Source organism: Poromitra crassiceps (assembly GCF_964638095.1).
Source record: "Poromitra crassiceps genome assembly, chromosome: 8".
NCBI lineage: Eukaryota > Metazoa > Chordata > Actinopteri > Beryciformes > Melamphaidae > Poromitra > Poromitra crassiceps.
The window spans coordinates 42,157,511-42,184,944 of NC_139629.1; the positions used below are offsets into that span (position 1 = coordinate 42,157,511).

The following is a 27,434-nucleotide window of genomic DNA, read 5'->3' on the forward strand; positions in this document are numbered from 1 at the left end:
GACAGTTAATTGTGTGATTGTTTTCTTTTTGTTTTGTTGATTCCTAGGTATTTTTGCTTTTCTTTTGCCAATGAACCAAGCCTCCCAAACGCATAAGCAAGCCTAGTCATCTTTTTTTCCTGTAAACGTATATACTAATGGATTAACTCTGGGAACTGTCCTTAATTTAACTGACAGGGTTTAAAATGTGCAGCATCTAAAGAAGGGTTGACTGCAGCATTATTATCCTGAGTAATGACTATAAAAAATAAATACAGCCAAGGTCTTAAAGCGACCAACATCTGACTACACAAATCCCATACTGAAAAAAAAATCACAAAAATATGAATTTGTATATAGATAGCATTCCTTAAAACATTTTCTTTGTATTTTCTTTGACTGTGCAACTGACATATGAGCAGGTAACCGATATCCAAAATATATTCTTTAGTATTATCTACACGTGCAAGTATGGATTTTTTCCCCCGTATGGAAGCAGAGATCTTAAAAAAATGATTCTGTAATTGATGGTAAAATGGTGAAATCTCTGATGGTACTTCAAGGTCCGTTGTAAAATGCCATTGGCTCCGTTTGGCCGCTAGACGGCGCTCTCCCCAATGACCCTGTGGTGACAGCGGGGAGCGGTGGAAGAAATCCTGCAGTATGGCGTCACGGTCAGAAAAGCCCTCCCCTTCCTATTCCGAGCATCGCCGTTGGTTCCCCGACGCATTAGTCACAGCTGTCCCGCCCGTCATTGGCTCGTCAAGCTGCCAGTCAGCGGAGGCCGAGAGGGAGTTGACGTAATCTCTTCGGTAAATCAAAGGCAATCTATCAATTCTCCCTTTGCTTGCGTGCAGATATACGACCGCCTTTTATCTGAAACTGGAAAATAACCTCGTCAGAGAGGCACCGGGCGCAGTGGACGTCCATCCCGGCGGAGGATGCAGCTATAATGGGTGTTTTTTCACGAGCGCGGACCTTGTAACATTTTGTCCGCTCGCAGATTCTGATAATAAACGCAAAGCACATTTGACGCACGCTAGTTTATGCTGCTTTCCTATGGTGTTGCTGCTGTCTTTGTGAGCATCTTCAAAAAGTGAGTAAAAACGTTTTAATCTCTTTCGCTGTTCACGACACAAGGTTTGGATTTTTTTTTAGTCGGACTGCCGTTTTATTTAGCATCAGATTAGCTTCAACTTTGATATTATTCGCATCACGCGCGTGGAGTGTCTGGATGTTTCTTTTGGCCCCCCCCGCCGTCCTAGTTTAAATGCCAGTTTATGGTCTTATAACATATGGCAGATATTTATCCAAGTGGCAAAGTAGAGCCTATAACAGCTACTTGTTTACGAGCACAGTTATGCCTGGTATAATATTCCGCCAAGCCCTGCAGGCATGACGTTATAACGTTTACACTAAAGCTACTTCTCTCTCCTGCCATAACGTTATCGACTGAGCCCATGGCAACATTGGCAGTTTAATAAACGTTTTTATAGCAAACAAAAATCAATATAAAATCCTAGTTGTATCCAACCATTACCGAGTTACACATTGCATCCGTTTGAATTGAACATGCTAGTGAAATTGCTTCATCCCTGGCAGGCCCGACACGAATCTGTTAATTAAGAAGAAAAAACAACAACATTGCAACTCCCTGCACTGTTCTATGGGGGTACCCTACTTTTTAATCGCCGGTTTTAATTTTTGTCTCTTTTTCACTTGTGTCTCAGCAGTGTAGATGCAGCAGACAGGCCTGGGCTCACTGTCCTGCTGTAGCCTATACCAAATAGGGTAGATAGGGTTTCATGGGCGTATGCTTTAGCAAGTATGGCTGACTGCAAGGACATGATGGAAAAACACCTCAGATATTTCGCTTAGCTCGAGATGTATGGCTTTGTAACTGACTGTAAAGACGTCACAAAGTCATATATTACATCAAGAAATAATATAATAGTATTTGTGCAAATTGGCAATTGTAGACATGTTTTGCTATTGGACATAAGGCTATTCCATCTATACTATAGCTTCATTAATCAGTGTGCTTTCCTAATTTGACTGGTAAGGTTTGATTGGCTGTTGTTTACCAAATATTAAAGAGCTTCAGTGGTTTTGGTCGGCCATATTTGTTGTAGGCTGCTGTTATGATCGGAAATTTGGGTGGGGGACGGGTGGGGTGGGGGGGGGCGGTTATGATGAGAATCCCAGCAGTCGCAGAGTTCAATGCAAGGCCTAGAGACTTTCAATGTTTAGTCTTCGTATTGACTGATAATAGGTTTATGCGATTTCATTGTTACATTCAATTGTCAATTTGTTATATTCTTAAATTAAAACAAGCACACAGTCAACATCTCTCCTTTTTTCTTTTTCTTTTTTGTACTACATTTTCTTGCAGGAGGAGGGACGACTTTGGAATCTAACTGGGAAAAAATTCCTCAACCGGAAACATGTCTGGGGCGTCTGTAAAAGTCTGTGTCCGGGTTCGACCCTTCAACTCCAGGGAGACGGGCAAGGACTCCAAATGTATCATTCAGATGCAAGGCAACTCCACTGGTAAGACACACACACACACACACACACACACACACACACACACACACGAGGACAGACACACTGATACAAACAGTGTGGCCTAAATGTCTGCTCCCTCTTTAGTCTGCTCATATGAATGCAGCACGTCACATGTCCTCCCGCCTGGTCCTTCCTGCGGGGTCTTTAGCAGCAGAATGAGCAAACTGAATGGTGGACGGTTGGGGACAAACAGCCTGAAAGAGAATAATAGGCTTACAGAGGGACATTCCTCCTCTGAAAGGGGCTGCATGCCCGAGGAGTCTCGGCGAGAAATGCTGAGTTGGTCCATACTGGTCTGGGAGACCTGCAGGTCAACACACACACACACACACACACACACACACACACACACACACACACACACACACACACACACACACACATACCATACCACCCCCAATTCACTAGAGCTTTATCACACTAGTGTTTTGGAAAAAATCACTGGTTATCACGTTATCACTGGTTGTGTGCCGTCTCTTAGTTTACGCAAATAGTTTGAAAACAGAATGCACTTGTGACATTTGGAAGTTTTTTTCTGACCAGAATTAGATCAGTTACCAGCTAAACTCTTTTCCATCATTCGTTTTCACTACAAACTTAAAGTGGTTGAGTTAAAGTTACAATGAAAGCACATTTTGGGAGCATATTGCTTCCTTAATGTGATGTGTTTCCTGTTGAAACAGGATATTGGGACAGTTTTATTGGTTGGAATATTTATGTACGTCTCCTGGTACACTAGAGAGAGATCTTCCCTTTCCCAGGAAGTAAAAGTAATGAGATTTTGATATAAAAATACAGGAAAAGATACATTTTTTGGTTCATTTCTTTGGCATAAATGGTCAAATATATTGCAGAACTTTGCAGAAGTCCTTCTAAGCTGAACTGGACATAAAAATGACCGTAATTTCTATTCAGGTGCGTTGTCAGCCGATATGGTCTGTGATTTGATCATGTTGTATAGATGTTGTAGTTACACTTAATATGCTTCCAAAAGCGTTAGTCTTACATGGATTTCAGCAATGTCATGCTTTAGTCACTCTTGGCTTGTACGTGCAATACGTCTGAAAGTAGGGCTGCAAAAACGACAACATTTCAGATGGAAGAATGCCTGTGCACAAATGAATAAACTAAACCCAAATCAAATTCTAATAGTCTACTAGCAAAAAGTTTAGAAAATGTAGGCCTAATTCTTGCCGCATGAGATGAATCAATAAATAGCTTGAACGTGACACTTCATTTCCAGAATTTGTTTTTTGTGGCACTGGTACCATTGTGATTCAATGGCGTGTGTGTGAACCTGTGAGAACTGAAAGGGGAGATTTGACAGTATGGCAGGAAGACTTGAATGTGGGTTTCTTGTAGTCTGTGATGCTCACCTGCGTCTGTGAGTCACCAGGCTCTGTACTGTAACGTGCTCGGCTACTAGCTGACTGTTGTATTTCCCCATAGAAGCTGACAGATGAACGCTAGCATGGGGGGGAGCGTGTAATAATGACCCAGTAACCGGACAGCGTGTGACAGCAGAAACCCGTTCTACCGGCAGGCTGGCTTTTGTATTTGCGTTGGCTGCTCGCTTGCCTGTCGGTCCTCACTGTCTCAGCCCCATTAGACTTAAGCCTATATGAATCTTCCATAAGATCAAGTCTCCCTACCGGCTACGACTCTCCCTCCTCCTGCGTGATCTCTCACACTCCTCCGAAGGAGAAGCTTTGTGTCAAATCCCCGGTTCTTCCACTTCATATCCTCGGCTTCTCATTACTCGGCGGTGGTGCCGGAGGGTGACTGGTGCGCTCTTGACTGTAGCAGAGCTGCAGCAGAATATGCAGTGTTTTTGTGTGGGGGGGGTGTTAGCGAGGGGAGAGGAGGAGGCTGCAGCAGCAGTAGTGCCGACTCTTACCTCCTATCACATGGGCAGATTGCGGAGCAGAATGGGAGGCTGGCAGGCGGCCATACTCTCCCCTTCATCAGGACTCCATTGCAGATGGTATGCCGAGAATGCCGTCTTATTAGCATTGCCGCCGCGGGATCGTACCGTAGTATGCTAGCTCCCTAGCGGCTCAAACGCACGCGTGTACAAACACACACACCTGTACGCACACACGCACGCACGCACACGCAGTGGAGATGACTCGACAGGCGGGGAGAAAATGGGCCCTTCCTCTAACGTTGGTTGTTCACGGTTCACTTGATTTTCTATTGATGGAAGTCTGCTAGTTTTTAGTCCAAACACTTCAACACTTGTTTGTTTTGGAGGCGAAGGCGCTCAGGGTTTGCATAGCGGTTAATAGATCGTCACACTCATTCATTTTCAATGTTAAGAGTGTAACATCAAGTAGAGAGCCCTGACTTTCAAAGCAAATACGTTTCATACCGATGTAAGAGAGAAGCAATCGGGAGCACACGGTCAAAGTTGAGCAATTTAATAAGGTGCAAGCAGACTAGCGTTTTGACACACACAGTGTCTTCCTCAGAGTCCAAATGACTGTTACATGTTTCACTCAGTCCCACTCCAGTCCTGAGAGGCAGCGGTTTGGCTTTAGTTCATCAGATATTCCCTCTTTGTTTGACATTGCATAGCAAGCCCTTGAACTCCACAATGACACATCATTCCAGTCGTCTTTTTCTGTGTGTGTGTGTGTGTGTGTGTGTGTGTGTGTGTGTGTGTGTGTGTGTGTGTGTGTGTGTGTGTGTGTGTGTGTGTGTGTGTGTGTGTGTGTGTGTGTGTATGTGTGTGTGTGTGTGTGTGTGTGTGTGTGTGTGTGTGTGCGCTGAGTCAAGTGGAGGACACGTGTGTTTAATAAGCTGAGGTTTTACTGTGGAATATCCTATCAAATGACGCAGATCAGTTTGTTGTCAGCCCTCTGCATATTAGCAGTGTAAGTTAGTGTAACAATACGCATAATGACAAATATATATCTCTATGTTTTTACCTGCTTTTTGGTGATTGCTGACCCTGGGACTGAATATATATACAGTATATATTCTCTATAAATATGTTTTATCTGGTCTTTGGTGATGGCTAACATTTGAACCTGGGACTGAGAGCTGACACAACTGAATATATATCTTTATGTTTGATCTGGTCTTTGGTGATTGCTGACCTGGGACTGAGGGCTGACAGAACTGAATATATATCTCTGTTTGATCTGGTCTTTGGTGATTGCTGACCTGCGACTGAGGGCTGACAGAACTGAATATATATCTCTGTTTGATCTGGTCTTTGGTGATTGCTGACCTGGGACTGAGGGCTGACAGAACTGAATATATATCTCTGTTTGATCTGGTCTTTCTTTGGTGATTGCTGACCTGGGACTGAGCGCTGTCCGACAGAACCGAGATGTTTATGGAGATGCTTGGTCAGCTTGTAGATGCTTGGCAGCTGTGTGGACGAGGCCATGACACTCCCTGTATTGTTGTGACCCGCTCAAGGGCATTGTGTGTGTGCGTGTGTGTGTGTGTGTGCGTGCGTGTGTGTGTATGTGAACAACACAGTGAAAAAGAAAGACAGCATGGGTGCAAGGGCAGGATATGCTCTCTCTCTCTCTCTCTCTCTCTCTCTCTCTCTCTCTCTCTCTCTCTCTCTCTCTCTCTCTCTCTCTCTCTCTCTCTCTCTCTCTCTCTCTCTCTCTCTCTCTCTCTCTCTCTCTCTCTCTCTCTCTCTCTCTCTCTCTCTCTCTCTCTCTCTCTCTCTCTCTCTCTCTCTCTCTCTCTCTCTCTCTCTCTCTCACCATGCAGGGCTGACAAGGATAGGGAGCAGGCAGCCGAGCAGCAAATTGATGATCCAGTGTGTGTGCAGGAGGCGATCTGTCCAGGCCTCTGTAAGCCAAGCAAAAGGCCTCTTCCAGTGGAAGCTCTCAGACACAGCAGAGCCAATGTGATTAGAAAGAGGTGACGCCATGGCCATGACTGCTGCGTTCGTTAGCGCTGGCGGTCCCGTGAATAATGACGGGACATGAAAAGCCTGCTTCATTATAGGGCCCTGATGTGTTCTCCACATGCTCTCTGGGCTGCTTATGTAACGCACAATGTGTTATGTATGCGCTCAATCTGCCCCTCAGCCAATGAGCAGATCCTCTGTGATGTGAGGAGCATCGGGCTAGTGTCCTCTAGAGAGAGAGTGGCGTCAGCGGAGGACCAAAATGCGAGACTCATTAGCCAATGAACAGCCATGAATGGGTCTCGCGCTACTTTTGCATGCTAAAATAAAGCTGATAATGTACAATTTGATTCAAGAAAACAATTTTTTTTTTTCAAAGTACAACACAAACTGTCCATTTTGCTGCAACTCGACAGTGCTGCTTAATCCAGGACCTTACTTCCTGGAACTCTTGAGAGTAAGAAAAACTGGTCCATTGGAGTGAATGGAGATGTCGGGACTCTTCTATCTACATGGCTCTGCATTGGGCCAACTGCACCCTCAGCCAATGAGCAGATCCTCCGTGATGTGAGGAGCATCACTCAGGCTAACTGCAGTGCCGGACAAACCTGCGCTCAAATGGATTCACACTGTCCACACTTTGGCACTTAATCCATCTGTGATGTTATGGTTATGGCCGTATCAAACAGCATTCATGCACGATAAAGGCCTTAGCTAGCTTATGCGTGTTTTCGCTGCTGGGCGAGAACGGACTGCTTGGCTTGGCGTCGCGCCGCCCCCCCCCCCCCCCCCCCCCCCCCCGAGCTAAAAGTAAGCAGATTGATCAAAGTTGCAGAAGGTCACCTTATCGGTTAAAGCTCCACTTTTCAGATACGATTGCGCTGAGTGTCGTCTCAGTGCAGCGCTGAGTGGATGTTGACCTTCCAGAGAGCCTGCAGGGAGGGATCAGCTGAGCTCCAGTGTCAGTTACACATCACAGGGAGGCTGCAGTCGCCGTGACAACGATGCCAATGCAAATGCCAATCACATGAATGGATGAGTGGCCGTCTGAGGACAGCGAGGTGACAAGACAAGCAGGGGTAAGATGGGGAGCGTGGGTTTGACAGAGGGAAGGTTGAACCCTCTGCAGACTGGGGGGCAGAGGGAAGGTTGAACCCTCTGCAGACGGGGGGGCAGAGGGAAGGTTGAACTCTGCAGACTGGGGGGCAGAGGGAAGGTTGAACCCTCTGTAGATGGGGGGCAGAGGGAAGGTTGAACCCTCTGCAGACTGGGGGGCAGAGGGAAGGTTGAACCCTCTGCAGACTGGGGGGCAGACAGGGGGTCAGAGGGAAGGTTGAACCTTCTGCAGACAGGGGGCAGAGGGAAGGTTGAACCCTCTGCAGACTGGGGGGCAGACGGGGGCAGAGGGAAGGTTGAACCTTCTGCAGACAGGGGTCAGAGGGAAGGTTGAACCCTCTGCAGACGGGGGGGCAGAGGGAAGGTTGAACCCTCTGCAGACGGGGGGGCAGAGGGAAGGTTGAACCCTCTGCAGAGGGAAGGTTGAACCCTCTGCAGACAGGGGGGCAGAGGGAAGGTTGAACCCTCTGCAGACAGGGGGGCAGAGGGAAGGTTGAACCCTCTGCAGACAGGGGGGGCAGAGGGAAGGTTGAACCCTCTGCAGACAGGGGGGCAGAGGGAAGGTTGAACCCTCTGCAGACAGGGGGGCAGAGGGAAGGTTGAACCCTCTGTAGACGGAGGGGCAGAGGGAAGGTTGAACCCTCTGCAGACTGGGGGGGCAGAGGGAAGGTTGAACCCTCTGCAGACTGGGGGGCAGAGGGAAGGTTGAACCCTCTGCAGAGGGAAGGTTGAACCCTCTGCAGACTGGGGGGCAGAGGGAAGGTTGAACCCTCTGCAGACTGGGGGGCAGAGGGAAGGTTGAACCCTCTGCAGACTGGGGGGCAGAGGGAAGGTTGAACCCTCTGCACAAGGGGGGCAGAGAGAAGGTTGAACCCTCTGTAGACTGGGGGGCAGACAGGGGGGCAGAGGGAAGGTTGAACCCTCTGCAGACGGGGGGGCAGAGGGAAGGTTGAACCCTCTGCAGACAGGGGTCAGAGGGAAGGTTGAACCCTCTGCAGACAGGGGTCAGAGGGAAGGTTGAACCCTCTGCAGACGGGGGGGGCAGAGGGAAGGTTGAACCCTCTGCAGATGGGGGGGGCAGAGGGAAGGTTGAACCCTCTGCAGACAGGGGGGCAGAGGGAAGGTTGAACCCTCTGCAGACAGGGGGGCAGAGGGAAGGTTGAACCCTCTGTAGACAGACAGGGGGGCAGAGGGAAGGTTGAACCCTCTGCAGACAGGGGGGCAGAGGGAAGGTTGAACCCTCTGTAGACGGAGGGGCAGAGGGAAGGTTGAACCCTCTGTAGACTGGGGGGCAGAGGGAAGGTTGAACCCTCTGCAGACTGGGGGGCAGAGGGAAGGTTGAACCCTCTGCAGAGGGAAGGTTGAACCCTCTGCAGACTGGGGGGCAGAGGGAAGGTTGAACCCTCTGCAGACTGGGGGGCAGAGGGAAGGTTGAACCCTCTGCAGACTGGGGGGCAGAGGGAAGGTTGAACCCTCTGCACAAGGGGGGCAGAGAGAAGGTTGAACCCTCTGTAGACTGGGGGGCAGACGGGGGCAGAGGGAAGGTTGAACCCTCTGCAGACGGGGGGGGCAGAGGGAAGGTTGAACCCTCTGCAGACAGGGGGGGCAGAGGGAAGGTTGAACCCTCTGCAGACGGGGGGGCAGAGGGAAGGTTGAACCCTCTGTAGACGGGGTGCATTGACCTGATTAGGACCACTAATCCTCAGGTCGCCACGCCCTGCTGGCTTAATCCCTCCGAGGTGTGCACTGCACACCCTCACTCAGGGTGTTGCATTCCCCAGCACCTCACGCCCACATTGTTTTGGAGCGACACACATGTACCAGTGACAGAGCAGACACACGTTCCAATCCACACTGACCTCCTAATGAGGAGAGAGTCTGGCTGTCTGTTATCAGCTCATGCTGCGTCAGGCTTTGGACTCAGCGTAGCAAGTTGTCATGTGATGCGTAGATTTGGCAATTACTGTACTTAATTGGAAAGGTAGGGACTGTTGGGATAATGTTGATTTCATCAATGTGGGTCAAGGTGTGTCTGTGTGTGTGTTTTGGCTCAGATCAATGTTCAATGTTTTATTGAATTTTCACTTTCGTTATCAGCTGTTCACTGATAACTAGGAGTTCTCATTGAAATTTCTTGAAGCTTAGTTACAACTTCCTTCTTGGAATTAGAACTCTAGATTCATGATTGCATTCCTGTTCTTACAGCCAGCGTTATCCATCTCCAGTCAGACACAACATAGCCTAACATTTGAATAATGGTCATTGAGCTCTAGTACCACAAATACCATCACTGACTCTGTTATACGTAACATTGTTAAAAAAAGGTATCAACATTTGTGGCCTTGCTCTCATTTGACACTGAATGTTTTCATCACCAACGCTTTTGAAATGAAGAAGAAACAGGAGTGTGGCGCTGACTGTCTGCATGTGCATACCAGGAATAGGCCAACTGCTGGAATCCACTTGCTGTGACTGGCAGAGGTCAGAGTTCAGAGGTCAGAGGGTGAAAGTGATAAATGCCTCCTCTTAATACAGCACTGCTTCAGCTCTGTAGCTGCTGACCACCAACACCTTTCACACCTCTCACTTATGCTGACTTTTCACCACCTACTCCATTTTGTTGCCCTGGCTTCAGTTTGCACTGTTTGGAGGTGTGACTATTCACCACGTTCAAAACGTTTAGTTACCACTTTGCTTAGTAGGGCTGGGTATTGGTTCAAATTTCAAGAATCGATTCGATTCTGATTCGATTAATTTCAATATCGATTTGGTTAGTGATACTAAAACATGTTTTTTGAGCTGTAACCTGAATTACATGACTGTCCAGTTATGTAACACAGGGGTTCCCAACCTTTTTTGCACCCAGCCCTATTGCTTAGTGTTGAGTAGATCCACTTCAGCAATAATAACCCATATAATAAATGTACCTGTACCTAACTGCAAAACAATTCCTAGATTAGCACGCTTAGTTTAGTTCTGTGTCACAAAATGTGGCTGCACAGTTGAAGTTTAAATTGGGACCATAACATCCCTGGATTGGTTTGGATTTGATTTGGATGTATTTAATAATTCATAAAAAATTATGTATACATCTGCCCAGCTGGAATACGTGCATTAAAAAAAAATCACTGAGGTTGAAAAGACAATAAAGCCAAAAGGGTTATTTCCATTGTGAACCTCTGGGGATAGGGAGCGGGGCGGTGTACGGTGGGGACACTTTGTTTTTTTTACTTTTTTTTTATGCGGAAATATCTTAACATCTGGACGCATCAAACACAGAAGACTTGCTAGTTGACAGACTAGTAATGATGTCACCAGTCAGACTGTATGCCTGGTGAGGTTGTTGGCATATTTCTCATGTTGACATCATAGGGCCTTGGGATTGGCTACAGATGTCTTGAAGCTATAAGACATTACCATGGAGAAAAAGCTGAATTCTAGTTGATCTACTTAAGTCTTAAGACCCCCACACATGATCCGCTGTAAAACAGTTCTGCGCCCACTGTGTTTTCTACGCGGAGACTGAGCGGTGCCTCCCCAGTTTTGTCAACTTACCGGTACATTGATGATGTAGTTGAACCACTCGGGGGGGGGGGGGGGGGGAGTTGATGATGGACAGTATTTACCATGTTTTTCAAAGCACTGTAATCACGGTACCAACAGGTTTAATGATAATGAAAATTTGAAACGGTACAGTTATCGTAAGGAATTTGATGACGGCTATCATTAAAACCCGGTTATCGTTACATCCCTACCCGGAAGAGGTGTAACTTTGGCTTTCTATAGACCAAATCAGTGGGGATGTTTACATTTACTTCCGGGTACCCCTGAGGTCCACACATTATAATGGTGGTGGACGGCACAAACTGACGTGTTGAAGACAAAAACAGACAAAGAAGACAAAAATGGTTCGTCCGTGTTGTGTTGTTGTTTAATATCATTCATAACAACACTTTCACTAACGTTAGTGGAGACCAGACTAGCTAATTTACCTGTTGGACCAGACCAGAGTAGACTTGAAGCTAAATTAAATTAACGTGGCGTCAGTAGCTCTGTCTGTAACGTTAACGAGTCTGCAAAAAAACAGCGAGTTTGACAGACAAACAAACGTTATTAGCTAGCTAACACTACATAAAACAAACACAGAAGAAAGGCTAGATACGTCGGACAAGCATGTTTACCAACCGTTTAACCATTTAAATTGAAAGTACTCGGCCGAAAACAGCGAGAGGGTTTGACAGCATTTATTTGACAACACGCACATTTAAACCTGCCGCCTTCCCCAAGTGGTACCCGGAAGTAAATTTGTTTACATGGTGACGTCACGGTGATTTGGTCTATAGGATGTTTTGGCTACTTTGCAAAAGCTGTAGGTCGCATACTAACCAAAATGATGACTGAGCAGCAATGTTTCACCCCTCACAGATTAAATACAGATTAAATATTCCTCTATCAGCTTTGCTCGATTTTGTGCACCTTCGTTGTGTTTTAGCTCACTGTATTGGTTTCCTCGTGTGCGCGTGTGCGTGTGCGCATCCATGTGTGTGTGTGTGTGTGTGTGTGTGTGTGTGTGTGTGTGTGTGTGAGAGAGAGATGGGGAGGGACTGTGTGAGCCTCCCTGCAGAAAACCAGGGATGTGAGAGTGGAGCGTAGGATGTTGAGCTAGCTTGAGAGGGGGAGGAGGGTGGGGGATGCAGTCTCAGCCGTAACAGCAGAGACCGTGAAAGTCGAGCACGAGCAGCACCGAGCACGAGCAGCACCGATCACGTGCAGGAGAGCGTGAGGCAGCATCACAGGAATGATGGGATTCCACTGATAAGGCTCCAGGCGAAGAAATGCATAGTAGCTAGCTACACATAGCGCTTGAGCTAAAGCTAAACCAAGGAAAAGGCATTGTCATCTAGCTGTTGCTTTGGTTGGGGTCTAGCTGGTTGTGACCACACTGCAAACAAATCTCTCTCATTTAGTGTCACATTCAATAACAACATGTAATTTAGCTTAAAATACGTCTAAAAAAAAATCTGCCAATTTTGCTCCATTCCAATGCAGCTTCACTTGTTGTTTCAGGTATTTTCTTGACATGTTGAAAGAAGAACAACAATCTTGAAACGACAGAATAAGGTCCATCACTCCATTAGTATCGAGAAAATGACATTTGATTTAAGAAGGTTATTGAAATACTACAATGATTTGCTTTGGGGACATGTGGAAATATCTCACAACATTGGCAGATCTCCCCCCCTTTGTTTTAACTAAGAAAATTAAAAAAAACTCAATTCAATGACTTGTTAAGATGGTTGTTGTTTTTTGCAGTGTAGAGCCCCTCTCTCCTCCAGCGAGAAGAGATGGATGCTTATGGGGAGCAGCATCGATTGGCTGTTGGCCTCCAGACTAAACGCTCCATTAAGGTTATTAATACAACTGGAGATAACGGGCCAGTGGTCCAGCCTCCTCGCGCTGTCCTCCCTCTCATAACAAGGTAGAACAACACAATGTCCAATTAGTCTGCTGGTGAAATGCAATTCTGCCAAACCCAAAGATCTGTCCCAGTTTTATGGCAGTGCAGAATCAGCTAGACGTGGCTAGAGTTTGTCTGCATGAGATGAAGTTGGAGGTTTCATATCTACAAGAGGTGCACGCGCACGCACACGCACACACACACACACACACACACACACACACACACACACCATTAAGTACTGATATATATCAAAATATAGTTTCTCTTGAGAGGAGGATCCAATGTAGGGCTGCATAGTTAATCTAAATGTAATCCAAATTGCAATATGGCCTACTGCCATTTTTAAATCGTAAGGAGGAGCAATATTTGTTAAAGGAGAAATGTGTGTCAAAATGCCATTTTAAATTAAATATTAAATATATATATTAATTATATATATATTAATTAATATCCTGCTGCTCCTATGCTCCTGGCCTACACATCATATTCTGCAGACTTAAGAAAACATCTTTGTTTGGTACAGATTCCTGCAAGAAAATCACACCATAATCATTCATTTGAATGTTTTTCAGTTAAAATTAGTAGAATAATGAGGTAAAAAAAATTATCATTCCCTCTAATATCGTAAATCATATGGCAGTTGCAATATCAGTCAACATAATCGCAATTCGATTCCCCCCCAAAAAAAATTGTACAGCCCTAATCCTATGTAATCTTTGAAATCTAGTGATAAATCGTCTGACTTGCTAACCAAGGTCATACCTATGCTATGGCTAACTATAGATTAGCTTTATGTAGCAATGAATCCACAGGAGAATGTAACGTTCTGTTCTTCTCTGTGCAGTATGATGAGCACACTGTCTGTCTTCTCCACATCACCAGTGCCTTTTCATCACTTGTCCCTTTAAACTGTGCTGCTCACAGCAGCCCACACATTCATCTCCACTCATCCCCGGCCCTGATGATGCAAGCTGAAAAGGCTGATAATGGTGCGTTTGTTTTGAGGTCATGGCGCACCCAGCTTGCTCCTCTTCACCTATATACACTCTTTGGCTCGTCGTTACTTAAGTCTGCTCAAATAGCCGGACTTTCCCACATTGAAGGAAGTGAATGTGTTTTCTTTTAGCGCTTGCACTCTGGTGGAGAGATCTCTTCCTTCAAGGCTTGTTGTTTGGTTTCCTCCCACAAGCTGCAGGCTGAATTCCGAGGCTGGCTGTGGAGCTTTGTAGTCCAGGCACGGGTAGCCTGGTGGTGGGCACCGTGCACTGCTGCTCACTTTGTATTATTCATGGAAAGAGAGAGAGGGTGGTAGGGAAGGGCTGGGGGGTGGGGGGTAATATTTATGAGTCCTTATTTAATTAAAGTTGGAAGAGCTGTCCTTTGCTCTGCGCTCACAAACCTCTGCTTCTCCAAAATAGAGCTGTCTCATGCTCCTGTGCTAATAATGCCCTGCAGCTCATTGAGATCAGTGGTCAGTGGCACACACACACACACACACACACACACACACACACACACACACACACACACACACACACGCACACACACACAGAAACTTGTTAGTCATTTCCATCCACGACAGAGAAGATGCTAGATAAAAGGTGTTGACATTCGAGCATCTGACACTTAGCTCTAAGCATCGCTCTGTTTATTGTTTTGTGGCTTTACAGAACACACCGGACATATTTTGTATCAAATGTATTTTGTTGATCAAAACAAATGGTCTTGGGTCTCTGAGCGGAGGCTAGCTGAGGAAATCCAGGTCACTGCTCCGCAGAATGGCTGTGTGTTATGAGCAGAGCATGTTAGGGGCTGTGTGTTATGAGCAGAGCATGTTAGGGGCTGTGTGTTAGGAGCTGTGTGTTAGGAGCTGTGTGTTTGGAGCTGTGTGTTAGGGGCTGTGTGTTAGGGGCTGTGTGTTAGGCACTGGCCTGGCCAGTGCCTAACACACAGCCCCTAACACACCCTTTTTAATACGATAATAATAATAACCCCCTGATGTTGATATACCTAAGTTGAGTTGACAAGGCATAGAGGTAGCCTGCCTATCTGTGAGTGTGAAACCAGTGGTTTAGATATTTTCATGATAGAAACTCTCTGAAAACCAAGTCTAGTCTCACTTCCTCAAAGGCCTTTGTGGACGGGTTGGCACAGTCAGTCAATGTTGAATTCTCAATCCATTACTTAGTGCTATTTTTAAGATGGAAAATGCCAGAGTGCTCTAACACTGTGTGTGTGTGTGTGGATCCATTACTGTAGTTCTCAGGCAGCCGTCCAGAGTGCTCCAACACTGGCTGCGTTCCGATCAGCTAGTTGTTCCCCTTCGAAGTGGACTGCACAGGGTATTTAGCCATGTTAAGTAATAAGGCTGAATACCCTGTGCACTGCAGTCCACTTCGCAGGGACCTACTAGCCGATCGGAACGCAGCCTGATGAGTGTGTGAATCCATTACTGTAGTTCTCAGGCAGCCGTCCGTGACCCAGGATGTGTTTGGGAAGACCTCTGTTCTTTGAGGCAGCACCTGCAGGACAGCAGAATATCCTCCTTGGACCTGCTCCAGAGAACCATTGCCTCTCCGAGTCTCAGAGTTATGAAAATAACTGAAATCTCTCAGCAACGATCTCCTATCATTATGCTATAGTGTGACATTGATGTGCCAATGACAGATATGTTTATAGGTCCAGGTTTTAGCCAGACACAGTAAATGCACTAGATATGTTAATTGAATAGAGAGCCAAAGTGGAACGTCACTTCCTGCTTCAGCACTGTACCAGAGATTTTCATCCGCCATTTATTTTCCCATAGACATTTCGTAAAATGCTTATAAAAGTCGTTTTACTTGTTCAAACCAAACGGTTCAGATATATTTAGTAACAGGAGAGACCACATAACATTTCACTCGGACCAAAATGTAAAAAACTGCAGATTTAAAGAAAATATGTTTTCTATGTTGTTTTTTTAAGTTTTGCTCCGAGTGAAATGTTATGTGGTCTCTCTCCCGATTCTAAATAGAGCTGAACCGTTTGGTTTGAACAAGTAAAACTGTTTTTATAAGCATGTCACGAAATGTCTATGGGAAAATAAATGGCGGATGAAAATCTCTGGTACAGTGCTGAAGCAGGAAGTAGGCGGTCACTTTGCCTCTCTGTTGTCTATTATTTGGAGATTGAGCGCTGATTCCATGCTAGCCATGTGTGCCATGTGGGTTTAACTCTCTCCCATGTCAACATCTGAGAGGCAGCCTAATAGCCCTCTCTTTGTTGTGGGCTAGTTCTGTGTTTGTTTAGCTTGTGAATGGAGTCCTGCTGGCTTAGCATTCTCTATCCGATGGCTTCTAGAAGCCTCTCTCTCTATAGCCTCGGTCACCCCTGTCCTCAGTGAGTCTGCGTAAGCAGTGCTAACATCCAAAGGCACTCAACTGCGCTATCGCTTGCTAGCTAGCTAGCTATCAATGTCTGCGGTCTGACTGGGAGTGCAGCTCGGTTTGGCCAGGAGTGTGTCAGAAAGGTCGGTGCGGCTGAAATCTGCCCATTCCTTCCTGTCATGACAGTCTGTCGGCATGCGAGGCAGCAGCTGCCATCTGCTGCTGTATAAATATAGACGGGACTGTGAGCGACAACAGCTGGCATCTAGGCCAGGCCCAGGCCCTTTCCCACTGCTCTCCAGCTAGACACAAGGCCAGGCCCAAGCCCTTTCCCACTGCTCTCCAGCTAAACACACAGACAACCCCGGTTACCCCACCCAGAGGCACGTTTCTGCTGCTGGCATTATACGCTTTTTGGAATTCAGCTGACACTCTGACCCAGAGCGACTTAACAGTGTGTGAGCAGGTAGCGCTGACACTCTGACCCAGAACGACTTAACAGTGTGTGTGTGAGCAGGTAGCGCTGACACTCTGACCCAGAGCGACTTAACAGTGTGTGAGCAGGTAGCGCTGACACTCTGACCCAGTGCGACTTAACAGTGTGTGAGCACTGGTAGCGCTGACACTCTGACCCAGAGCGGCTTAACAGTGTGTGAGCAGGTAGCGCTGACACTCTGACCCAGAGCGACTTAACAGTGTGTGAGCAGCAGGTAGCGCTGACACTCTGACCCAGAGCGACTTAACAGTGTGTGAGCAGCAGGTAGCGCTGACACTCTGACCCAGAGCAGCTTAACAGTGTGTGAGCAGGTAGTGCTGACACTCTGACCCAGAGCGGCTTAACAGTGTGTGAGCAGGTAGCGCTGGCGGCTTGGTGTGTTGCTTGAGGACACTTCAAAACGACACACACACGTCTGATGGAAACATTATTGTTTTGCAGGGATCAAACACTGACTTTCTGGTTATGAGACGTAGTACAGGGGGGTACGGTGGTGCAGTGGTAAGCGCTGTCGCCTCACAGCTCGAAGGTCCTGGGTTCGACTCCCACCTGGGACGCTGTGAACGCTGAAGGAATGCGTGCCCGTCCGCCGCCCGGGTGGGGTCGTCAAAAGGGGCTTGAGTTTGCATGTTCTCCCCGTGCCTCCCGGGGGTTTCCTTCATATAGGAACCCCCTTCACCAAAACATGCAATATCATGGTTGCTAATGTGGTTCCTCCTCTGGTCGTTAAGGGCGCCTGTTCAGAGGGAGGGGAACTGGTTGGAATAGCGTGAACCTCCCACGTGCTATGTCCTACCGGTGAAGCTTCCTCTGTCAGGTGAAAAGAAGCGGCTGGCTAACTGCCCATGTCTCGGAGGAAGCATGGAGCCAGTTTCGGCTCTCCCCAGATCGGCAGAGGGTGGAGTAGCAACCAGGATAAATAAATTAAATTAGCACTAATGGGGATAAAAATGGGATGAAAAATCGGGGGGAAAAAATATTTATAAAAAAAAAAGAGAGAGACGTAGTACAGTTTTTTACCATGCACTCTGTATTTGGGTCTACCTCATATTACCTGTTTGTGTTCTTCTCACAGGTATTTCAAATCATGTTCAATTTGTCATTTGGTGTCACATTTTTGCAATTATAATAAAGACAATATAATTTGATTGCACCCCCCTTTCCTTCTTTTGACGTGCAGTTGACTTGAGCTGGGCTGATGCTGGCTTTGGAGGCTGAAACGTGCTGTTGGCTGAGCTCCAGTCATTCTGCAACAGGAATGCCCGGCCAATGGCAAAGTTTCCTTTTTCTAAATGTGGTGGTGATGACATTTTTCTAAAAAGGAGAGGGGGGGGGGGAGGGGCAGGGCAATGTGAAAGGGGTCATTGTCTGTGACAGAGGGGACTGGCCACATATAAAGGCTTGTCATAACACATTGCCTCATGTGTTTTGCAGGCTCTGTTGTCAACCGCACTACCCTGCATCCAGCGCATTGTTCTGTCTTCCTGTGCTTTTTCACCTCCTCTCCTCCTCTCCTCTCCTCTCCTCTCCTCTCCTCTCCTCTCCTCTCCTCTTATTTCCTCTCCTCTCCTCTCCTCTTATTTCCTCTCCTCTCCTCTCCTCTTATTTCCTCTCATCTTATTTCCTCTCCTCTGCTCTCCTCTCTCCTCTCCTCTGCTCTCTCCTCTCCTCTCCTCTTATTTCCTCTCCTCTCCTCTTATTTCCTCTCCCTCTCCTCTCCTCTCCTCTCCCTCTCCTCTCCTCTTATTTCCTCTCATCTTATTTCCTCTCCTCTCCTCTCCTCTCTCCTCTCCTCTGCTCTCTCCTCTCCTCTCCTCTTATTTCCTCTCCTCTCCTCTTATTTCCTCTCCCTCTCCTCTCCTCTCCTCTCCCTCTCCTCTCCTCTTATTTCCTCTCATCTTATTTCCTCTCCTCTCCTCTCCTCTTATTTCCTCTCATCTTATTTCCTCTCCTCTGCTCTCCTCTCTCCTCTCCTCTCCTCTCCCTCTCCTCTCCTCTTATTTCCTCTCCTCTCCTCTTATTTCCTCTCCTCTCCTCTTATTTCCTCTCCTCTCCTCTCCTCTCCTCTCCTCTCCTCTCCTCTCCTCTCCTCTTATTTCCTCTCCCTCTCCTCTCCTCTTATTTCCTCTCCTCTCCTCTCCTCTTATTTCCTCTCCTCGCCTCTCCTCCTCTCCTCTCCTCTCCTCCTCTCTTCTCCTCTTATCTCCTCTCCTCCTCTCCTCTCCTCTCCTCTCTTCTCCTCTTATCTCCTCTCCTCCTCTCCTCTCCTCTCCTCTCCTCCTCTCCTCTCCTCTCCCGGTAGAAAGGGAGAAATTACGTGATCAACCTTCTGAGTAGAAATGGAGGATACGTCAGTGGGAATTCACCCCCCCCCCCAGCTTTACAGTAATAATTAGTCTAAAAGTCATGAGTCAGCTAATGAAATGAAGGTCTTCAGCCTAACAGGATTTAAGAGTGTTGTTCTGGACATTTGGCCCTCCCTGCTTCATGTAGACTTCCGAGTCTGGGTCAATGCCTAGAATAAACCTAGAAATATGGATTCTGGTGTGACGAGGCAGGTTTCCAGACTAGCTGAGCTCGTTGCCATGCCCGGAAAGATCCAAGCATTTTTGGCAGGAGTGCTCAAGAAAAGAACATTGTGTTGCTTTGTGCTCATTTATTTATTTATCTATCTATCTATCTATCTATCTATCTATCTATCTATCTATCTATCTATCTATCTATCTATCTATCTATCTATTTATTTATTTATTTATTTATATCAAAGGCCATGGGGGGGTTTACTAGGCAAGGCGCAAATGTGTGCTGTAATCCAGAGCAGATAGCACATGGCAGTGGCGGTTTGTGTTGTGGAGATGTTGTATCTCACAGTGTTGTGGCTGCAGCAGGCTCAGCTGTTTGGGGCGAGCGTGTACAGCAGTGCTCAGACGCTACTTTTAGCCCTCAGCATTGGGCTGCGTCCAGTGACAACTCTGCCACCTGTGCCACGGCCATGACAACCAAGCCTCCACACGGGCTCTGCCAAACAGGTTGGTTACAACGCCCGGAGCATGTCTCAGAATGTGAACCCATCCACTCGTTCAGTTTCCTCTTTAAGAAGATGGAAGAAGTGTATTCAAGTGACTAACTGGGGCGCTCCTAAGAGCGTCGGCACGCGTCCACAACTGCCTTGTTCAGCGCTCGTGCACAAACTGTGACACGGGTGCAGTTGTCAGGTTGTATGGGGTCGATAGGATTGAAAGGGTGAGCGAATGGGACAGTGTACACCAGGGTTCCTCAAAGAGCGCCCCCTGTGTGGCCCACGCTGGAATTGCATTTATTTCTTGTTTTTACAGTGCAACTGAACGCAACATGCAAGATACCCGCGGAATAAGTGTCCAAATGTTCATGTCATTCTGGCCAATACTCCACTTCTGTTATAACATTTCAGTCTGGAATATGGAATATCTTTCAATAATCTTCATGACTAAAAAGCTAAAAGTAATCTCATTGTGTAAGAAATGTCTGTTCTAAATTGAGGAAGTTGGAAGTAAAAATTTAAGTCATTAACTGGTTGGTTTTGGAATTATTTAGCTTCAATCAAGAGTGCATTTTTGTTCTTGTGTGACCCTCAACACAGGCTTTGAGAATCCCGGGCCACTTACTGATACTTATGCTTAAATTAACCCACTCATATTCTGGTTTATTTCAAGAAAAGCATTTCGGCTAGTGGAAATTCTAATTGGCTGGTAACTTTAAAATCTAGCAGCCATATTGGGCAGGTGGTCAAAAAAGTTGATTTCAAGCCCTGCAGGGAGAGCAGGTGGTGACATAGGAGTGAGTGAGCAGAGGCGTCAGCAGAGGACCAAAATGCGAGACTCATTAGCCAACAGTCAGGAATGGGTCTCGCGCTACTTTTGCATGCTAAAATAAAGCTGATAATGTACAATTTGATTCAAGGGATGAAAAACCCTTTCAGAGTACAACACAAACTGTCCATTTTGCTGCAAATCGACAGTGCTGCTTAATCCAGGACCTTACTTCCTGGAACTCTTGTGAGTAAAAAACTGGTCCATTGGAGTGAATGGAGATGTCGGAACTCTTCTATCTATACGACTCTGGCATACACAACCCAAAGCAGAAAACCATTCAATTACTTGCACATTGATTATTTTCTTCTCTTCAAATTTGCCACTGCAGCACAAAGTCTCTCTGTGCCTCTCGATGTAGTCAGTGAGACAGCGGTGTAGGTACTGTAGCTCTGTCCAGTAGCATATATTGTTCTAGTATTTCTGCTGCGCTGATTTAAAAATGGATAACCAAGATCGTTTTAAACTCTTAGTTGAGTGATGACAAAACAAAAAGTTAGTGACACACCACTGTGGAAAATATGATTGTGGAACCCTGTGAGAGAATAGAGAGGCAAAAGTGACCGCCTACTTCCTGCTTCAGCACTGTACCAGAGATTTTCATCCGCCATTTATTTTCCCATACACATTTCGTAAAATGCGGGTTTAAGGAAAATATTTTTTAGATGTTTTTTTTTAAGTTTTGGTCCGAGTGAAATGTTCTATGGTCTCTCCCGATTATAGCGTTAGCTGAACCGTTTGGTTCGACAAAGTAAAACTATTTTATAAGCATGGGAAAATAAATGGCGGATGAAAATCTCTGGTACAGTGCTGCTGAAGCAGGAAGTGACATTTCACTTTGCCTCTCTATTCAATGAAATTATTTTCTCGGCTCCAGGAGCTGAGATGTTCCTCCTCCATCGCTGCTCATATGCACACAGACCTCAGGGAAGCTATTAACATTCCTCCGCCTTGCTGAAAGAAGCACGTGCGGTAATTACAATTCGGCACAGATATTATTTCAATGACTTGTCTGGATTCTTTAAGCACTGAAGTTATTTGTGCTGCTTTTGTTCGTTAACGACGTCTCCTTACCCCGTGTCTCTGATGCAGCAGGCCAGTGCCCCCCTCTAGCAGGGTATTGATCGGCTCCAGCTAACAGCTAGCAGGTCCTTAGAGGGTCACTGGAGAAGAGGCAGACATTTTAGGCCCTGCTCGTCTCTCAGGTGGATGAGGCTAGCTTTTAGTCCCCATCTGGTGCTCGGAGACCACCTAACAACCTCATTACCTCTGCTTTCCTATTCGGATTATAGACCCCATGTTGAGAAATCGGGCACAAAATGTCTGCCGGCTACAGCCAGCTGCGTGATGTTCTTTAGATGGCCGGATGTGGATAGTTAACTGGTATCCACCCAGCCTTGAAATGGAGAGCTCCTGGGGAGTTCCAGCATCCTGTGTTGTTAGCCCTATACGCTGTGCAAGAGGAACTAGAAGATGCAGAGACAGAGCTGCAGTTTTGGAAGAATAAACATTTGACATGCCCCCCCCCCCCCCTCATAACCTGGCAACTCAGAGAGCCAGAACGCTACACAGCAGCTTCTGTCTGTCTGTCTGTCTGTCTGTCTGCTCACTAAAGGGGGTTCCGATACATTTCACCATCTTGAGTGTCATGTCTCCCACTGAGCTCCCCCACATAGACTTGAATGGCAGGAGGTGTTAATGTTTGCTGATGATCAATGCAATATTAATAAGGCAGTCCTCTGACAGTCTGACTATTCTACCCTTCTATTGGTCTGTTCACATTCTGTTTGAGCAAAGGCTTCCTGGTACGCAGCCAATCATTGAGCACCTGAGACACGATTGTTAAACGTCAGAGATCACGAATGTTTAGAGAAGAATGTTAAAGCGAACATGGGTCACAATCTCAAATTTAGTCATCATAATCCTCTTGTTATTGACATTTTTCATTGACTCGGAATGAAAAGGTTTTTTTGCGCAGCAATGTGCGCTAAGAGTTTTTCCCGATGTTGCCTATGGAGTCTGACATGATAAGCAGCTTAATGTCTTAGTTACAAATCCTAATACTTTGCAGTGTGCCTTTTGCCCCTTTGACAAGTTTGAAAGGATTTGCCTCCTGGAATCATAATAATTGTATTGTAATTGTCTGTAAAGCCCTCCATGTAATTCCAACAGGGTAGACGTTGGGGGAACGCTCGAGGCGAGGGGAAAACACATAGTTACGTGATGTGCTGCATCCTCCTCCTCCTCTTCTGTGCTTCTGTGAGGTTGTCATGGCAACCGGAATATGGTCCTCCTATACCTGTTGCCATGGTTGAGAGGAGGGCAGAGCGATGACGCTGCTCGTTAGGCAGAAGGATGTGTCGTCTGCCATCTTAAGTCCACGATGTGACTCCACTCTACTGGGACTGTTGACTATAAATGGAAAGAAAGCAGTAGCACAGGAACACATGATTGATATCTTCGTTCGTGAGGGTGACCTCTGACCTGCCTATCTATCTGTGTATATAATGTATCTGTCTGTAGGGATGCCACGGTGTGAACATTTTCACACCGACTAATAAGCACGTGACGTCACCGGTATTACCGGTTACACCGCCAAAAAAAAAAAAAAAAAAAAATCAATAGCCTATCTTTTTTCCTCCCTTCTGTTTAGGGTCAATGTGTCACCATGTGCACAAAATGGCAAATAAAAATAATAATTGCAAAGACATGTAAATATAGTAGCTTAGTGAACATTTATTTAGCCTACACTGATTTATGAATGATATATTTGCAAATCTAGAGCGCAGCAGCGCTTCACTTTACTTTGTTTGATCTTTAGCGCTAGGATCAATCATTAGATCTTCCCGACCCTGTTTCAACAACATGAATGCATAGAAGGTTGTTTTATTTTTAATTTTTTTAATGAAAAACACAACAATAGATACAACAGTGAACAGTGCAATTAGAACCTCTCAAACAATATAGGGTAGGCGGCTATTACAAAACAAAGACCGATGACGGGCAGCACAGCTGCAGACACATCCCGTGATGCTCTATAAAAGAAGACAAATAAATGAGCTACACTATCTTAAATAATACATTGTAAACAAGTGAAATTAGCAGCAAAAATTGTGGAAACAAAAAAATACAAAATAAAAAATAGGCTATGAAAAAAGCCTTCCACACATGCAGGCAAGCCAGTTTTCAAAACGAATGCTTGCTTTGCTATAACATAAATAAATTGCACCGTTTTAAATGGAGAAATTAACTATAATATAATATATATATAATATAATAATAACTATAATAATAATAATAATAATAATAATAATAATAATAACAACAACAACAATATCGAGGGAACGAGGTGCGGCCTCGCTGCTGAGGTGCGGCACGGCCGCTTTCTTAAGGCCAAAGTCATAGCTATACCTTACATGCAGGCTTTCAAAATTAGATAATATATATAGCTTATAAAAAAATTAAATGAATTTGCACTTTGTCGGCAGGCTTTCAAAATGAGAGAAAAATATAGGCTATAGCCAATAAAAAATAAAATAAAGTGCTATACCTTACATGCAGGCTTTCAAAATTAGATAATATATATAGCTTATAAAAAAATAAAATGAATTTGCACTTTGGCGGCAGGCTTTCAAAATGAGAGAAAAATATAGGCTATAGCCAATAAAAAATAAAATAAAATGCCAATTTGGCGACAGCCGACACAGCCCGGCCGACACGGCTTTATAGCCTACATATTCTTTGCTAGGAAAACCAGCATATTCACCTTGTCTGGTTTAAGAATGGATCTTTTGGCGGTGACTATGTTCCCGGCCGTGCTGAAGACCCTCTCCGATGCACAGCTTGTTGCACAGATGCAAAGGTGTTTGCAGGCATTTGGATACCAGATTCCATTCTTTATCAATGAAATGAAACGTCAGTGACATGTATGGTGTCATTCTTTTGCTAGACCACATGTCTGTTGTGAGGGAAAAGTGATCCACTGTTGAGATGGCCCGTTGCACCTCACTGCGGACTCTGTTAAAGGCGGCGGGGATTGCTGTATTTGAGAAATATGTTCGCCCTGGCAAGTCGTACTGGCGGTCTGGCGGTCGAGTGTGGCTATGAGATTTTTGAACTCTGGCTTTTCAACAGTCTTAAAAGACACAAATCCTTTGTAGATATACTTTGTCACAGCATCAGTGCAAGTGTTCCACCTCGCGCTGTCCTTATATTTAACGCATCGCGCAAAAGCACCACTTATGGACGGCTGTGTCTCTCCTCTCTCTGGGTGGGGTTTAGCCGCGGGCCCCAGCTTCGCAGCCTCGCTCTTGTGGTGCACTTGAAGGTGAGTGTGTAGGTTTGATGTGTTTCCCCCCGATGCTGCCACCTTCATCAGACAAAGTTTGCACACTGCCTCGTTGACATTCTCCGGTTCCCTATTGGCGTTGGGTTTAAATCCGAAATATTGCCAAATAGGCGATTTTGCTTTTTTCTTTGACACCAAATCCTCAGCCCTTGTCTTCTCCGCCATCGTGTCTCTTGGCCAACTCTCTTAATTAGGATCACGTGATCACAGTGTGCCGCTGCTGCGAGTCCAGACAGCGACAACAGACATGCCTTGACTTGTTCTTTGGGGGGGAAAAAGACGGTGGAAAAAAAAGAAAAAAAAAGACGGTGTTCCCGGTGGAGACATTATGTAATCGGTGTATTCCCCAACACCGTGTAACACCGGTAATACCTAAAATCGCGGCAAGCCTATCTGTCTGTCTGTCTATCTATCTATCTATCTATCTATCTATCTATCTATCTGTCTGTCTGTCTGTCTGTCTGTCTGTCTGTCTGTCTGTCTGTCTGTCTGTCTGTCTGTCTGTCTGTGTGCACAGAGTCCATGTTAGTAAGTGAGCTTTACAGATTCAAGCATCCACAGTGACTGTTAATCAGTTGAACCGGTTGGGGGGGGCAAAGTAGGCGATGACATGTCCCATGACATAAGCAGCACTCTCACGAACAACCCCGTCTTACTTCCTGAAGCTCGGGTGGTGGAGATGTGGTGGCTGTTTGGCCGAGGAGGAGTGCCACGACAGACAGTTCCTTCAGCCCAAAGGATTGGTTTCCTTCCTCTACAGAAACAACTCTTGTTTTTCTCTCCTTAGTCGAAAGACCATTGTACAATCTCTACCAGTAATGTCAGTGTTTGATTACGGTGATATACTTTTACACACATGCTTCACCTTCAACGCTGAAGCCTCTAGTCTCGATGCAGTATTTCATAGAGCTCTGCGCGGTTTATTACTGCTGATGGCTTTCACACTCATCATTGTGTTTTATATGAAAACGTGGGTTGGCCTCCTCTTACTTGGAGATCAGCATTGACTTGTATTTATTTATAAGGCTTTGTGTGGCGAGCTTCCATTGTATTTGTCTTCACTTTTCAGTTTGAGTGCTTCAGGATATCAGACACGTTGGCAGACACACATTGCTCACAGATTGCTCACTCCACGTATGAATAGTGAGTCAGGACTCAAGGCCGCTTTCATCTCTATTGCTCCTGATAGACGGAACAAGCTTCAGGACTCTCTCAAAGTGGACCGACTCGTCTCTCCATAGTGTCGTTCAAGGCGCTACTTGAGGATGTACTGCATAGGGATTGCACCTACTTTACACAGCCCTGGCTCTTATTTATCTGCACCTGTGATTTTATATGATTTTACTGTGTGTCGTTTATCATTTTAGTGTTTCGTTGTTTTATATATGCCACAATCTTATTCTTGATTTGAATAGTTTGAACTGGTTTTAATTGTGATAATACACTGTAATCAGTGCATCCTTGAAAAAGAGAGCGTGCTCTCAATGGTCCTCCCTGGATAAATAAAGGTTCAATAAAGAAAAGAAGACTGCTGCTCTCATACATGCACCCCCCCTGTCCTTTTTTGCGAGTGGATTTAATTAGGGCTATTCTTCCATTTGTGCGGTAATCGATAGGGATTCACTGATCCACATTTTTTCACTTCCGATCCGATTCCGATACCTGAATTTGGATATCTGCCGATACCGAAATTATGCCGATACCAATCTTTTTCTTGAATATATACAGTATAGGCAAAGATTTGGCCAATTAAAGATTTTTTTTTTTAAATATACCTTGCAAAAAGCAGACAAAATTAAGAAAATATACAAGGCAAAGAAGGATACTATTATACATTACGGCCAGCGCCCCCTGTGCGGCCCGCGCTGGAATTGCAAAAAAAAATATATATATATATTATTTTTTTCTCCCCCCGATTCCGATTCCGGATCCGATTCATGAATTAGTGCCAATATCGGCACCCGATACCGATATTGGATCGGATCGGCCCCATCCCTAGTAATGGACGTCGTTGCCCTGCCCTGGCTGCACTGACTTTTATAGATTCCTTCAGGATCCCTGTGTGACGCACTGACAGGATGGGCAAAGAAGAGGCGTCTGGCTATCTGTTCTGAGAGCGATGGAGTGGGCAGAGGCATGAATCACCTCCAAGTGCTGCTGCTGAGCTGAGCAATCCTCTCTCCCGCCGACTGCTAGCGCGTGGTTTAGCGATAGCGTCGTCGCACACAACGTCGTTACCCCACAATTACTGCCCGTTTTCCTCGTCTCGCTTCGTCCTTCGTCCCCCCCCCCCCCCCCCCCCCCCATTACTGTGAAGAGAGCCGTGGCGCAGACTGGGCCGGGGGATGGAAGCAGACAGACGCTCAGAGATTACAG

The 27,434-nt window shown here is 45.9% G+C and overlaps 1 protein-coding gene across 1 annotated transcript in view; it reads left to right on the forward strand.

The window, feature by feature from the left end:
- The first annotated feature begins 1,002 nt into the window (after positions 1-1,002).
- Positions 1,003-27,434, forward strand: part of kif1b (kinesin family member 1B) — an 87,569-nt gene continuing 61,137 nt past the window's right edge. The window contains exons 1-2 of the mRNA XM_083642423.1: positions 1,003-1,075; positions 2,372-2,529. Of these exons, the coding sequence (XP_083498549.1) occupies positions 2,424-2,529 (106 nt within the window). The 5' untranslated portion in view covers positions 1,003-1,075; positions 2,372-2,423. The remainder of the gene's footprint in view (positions 1,076-2,371; positions 2,530-27,434) is intronic.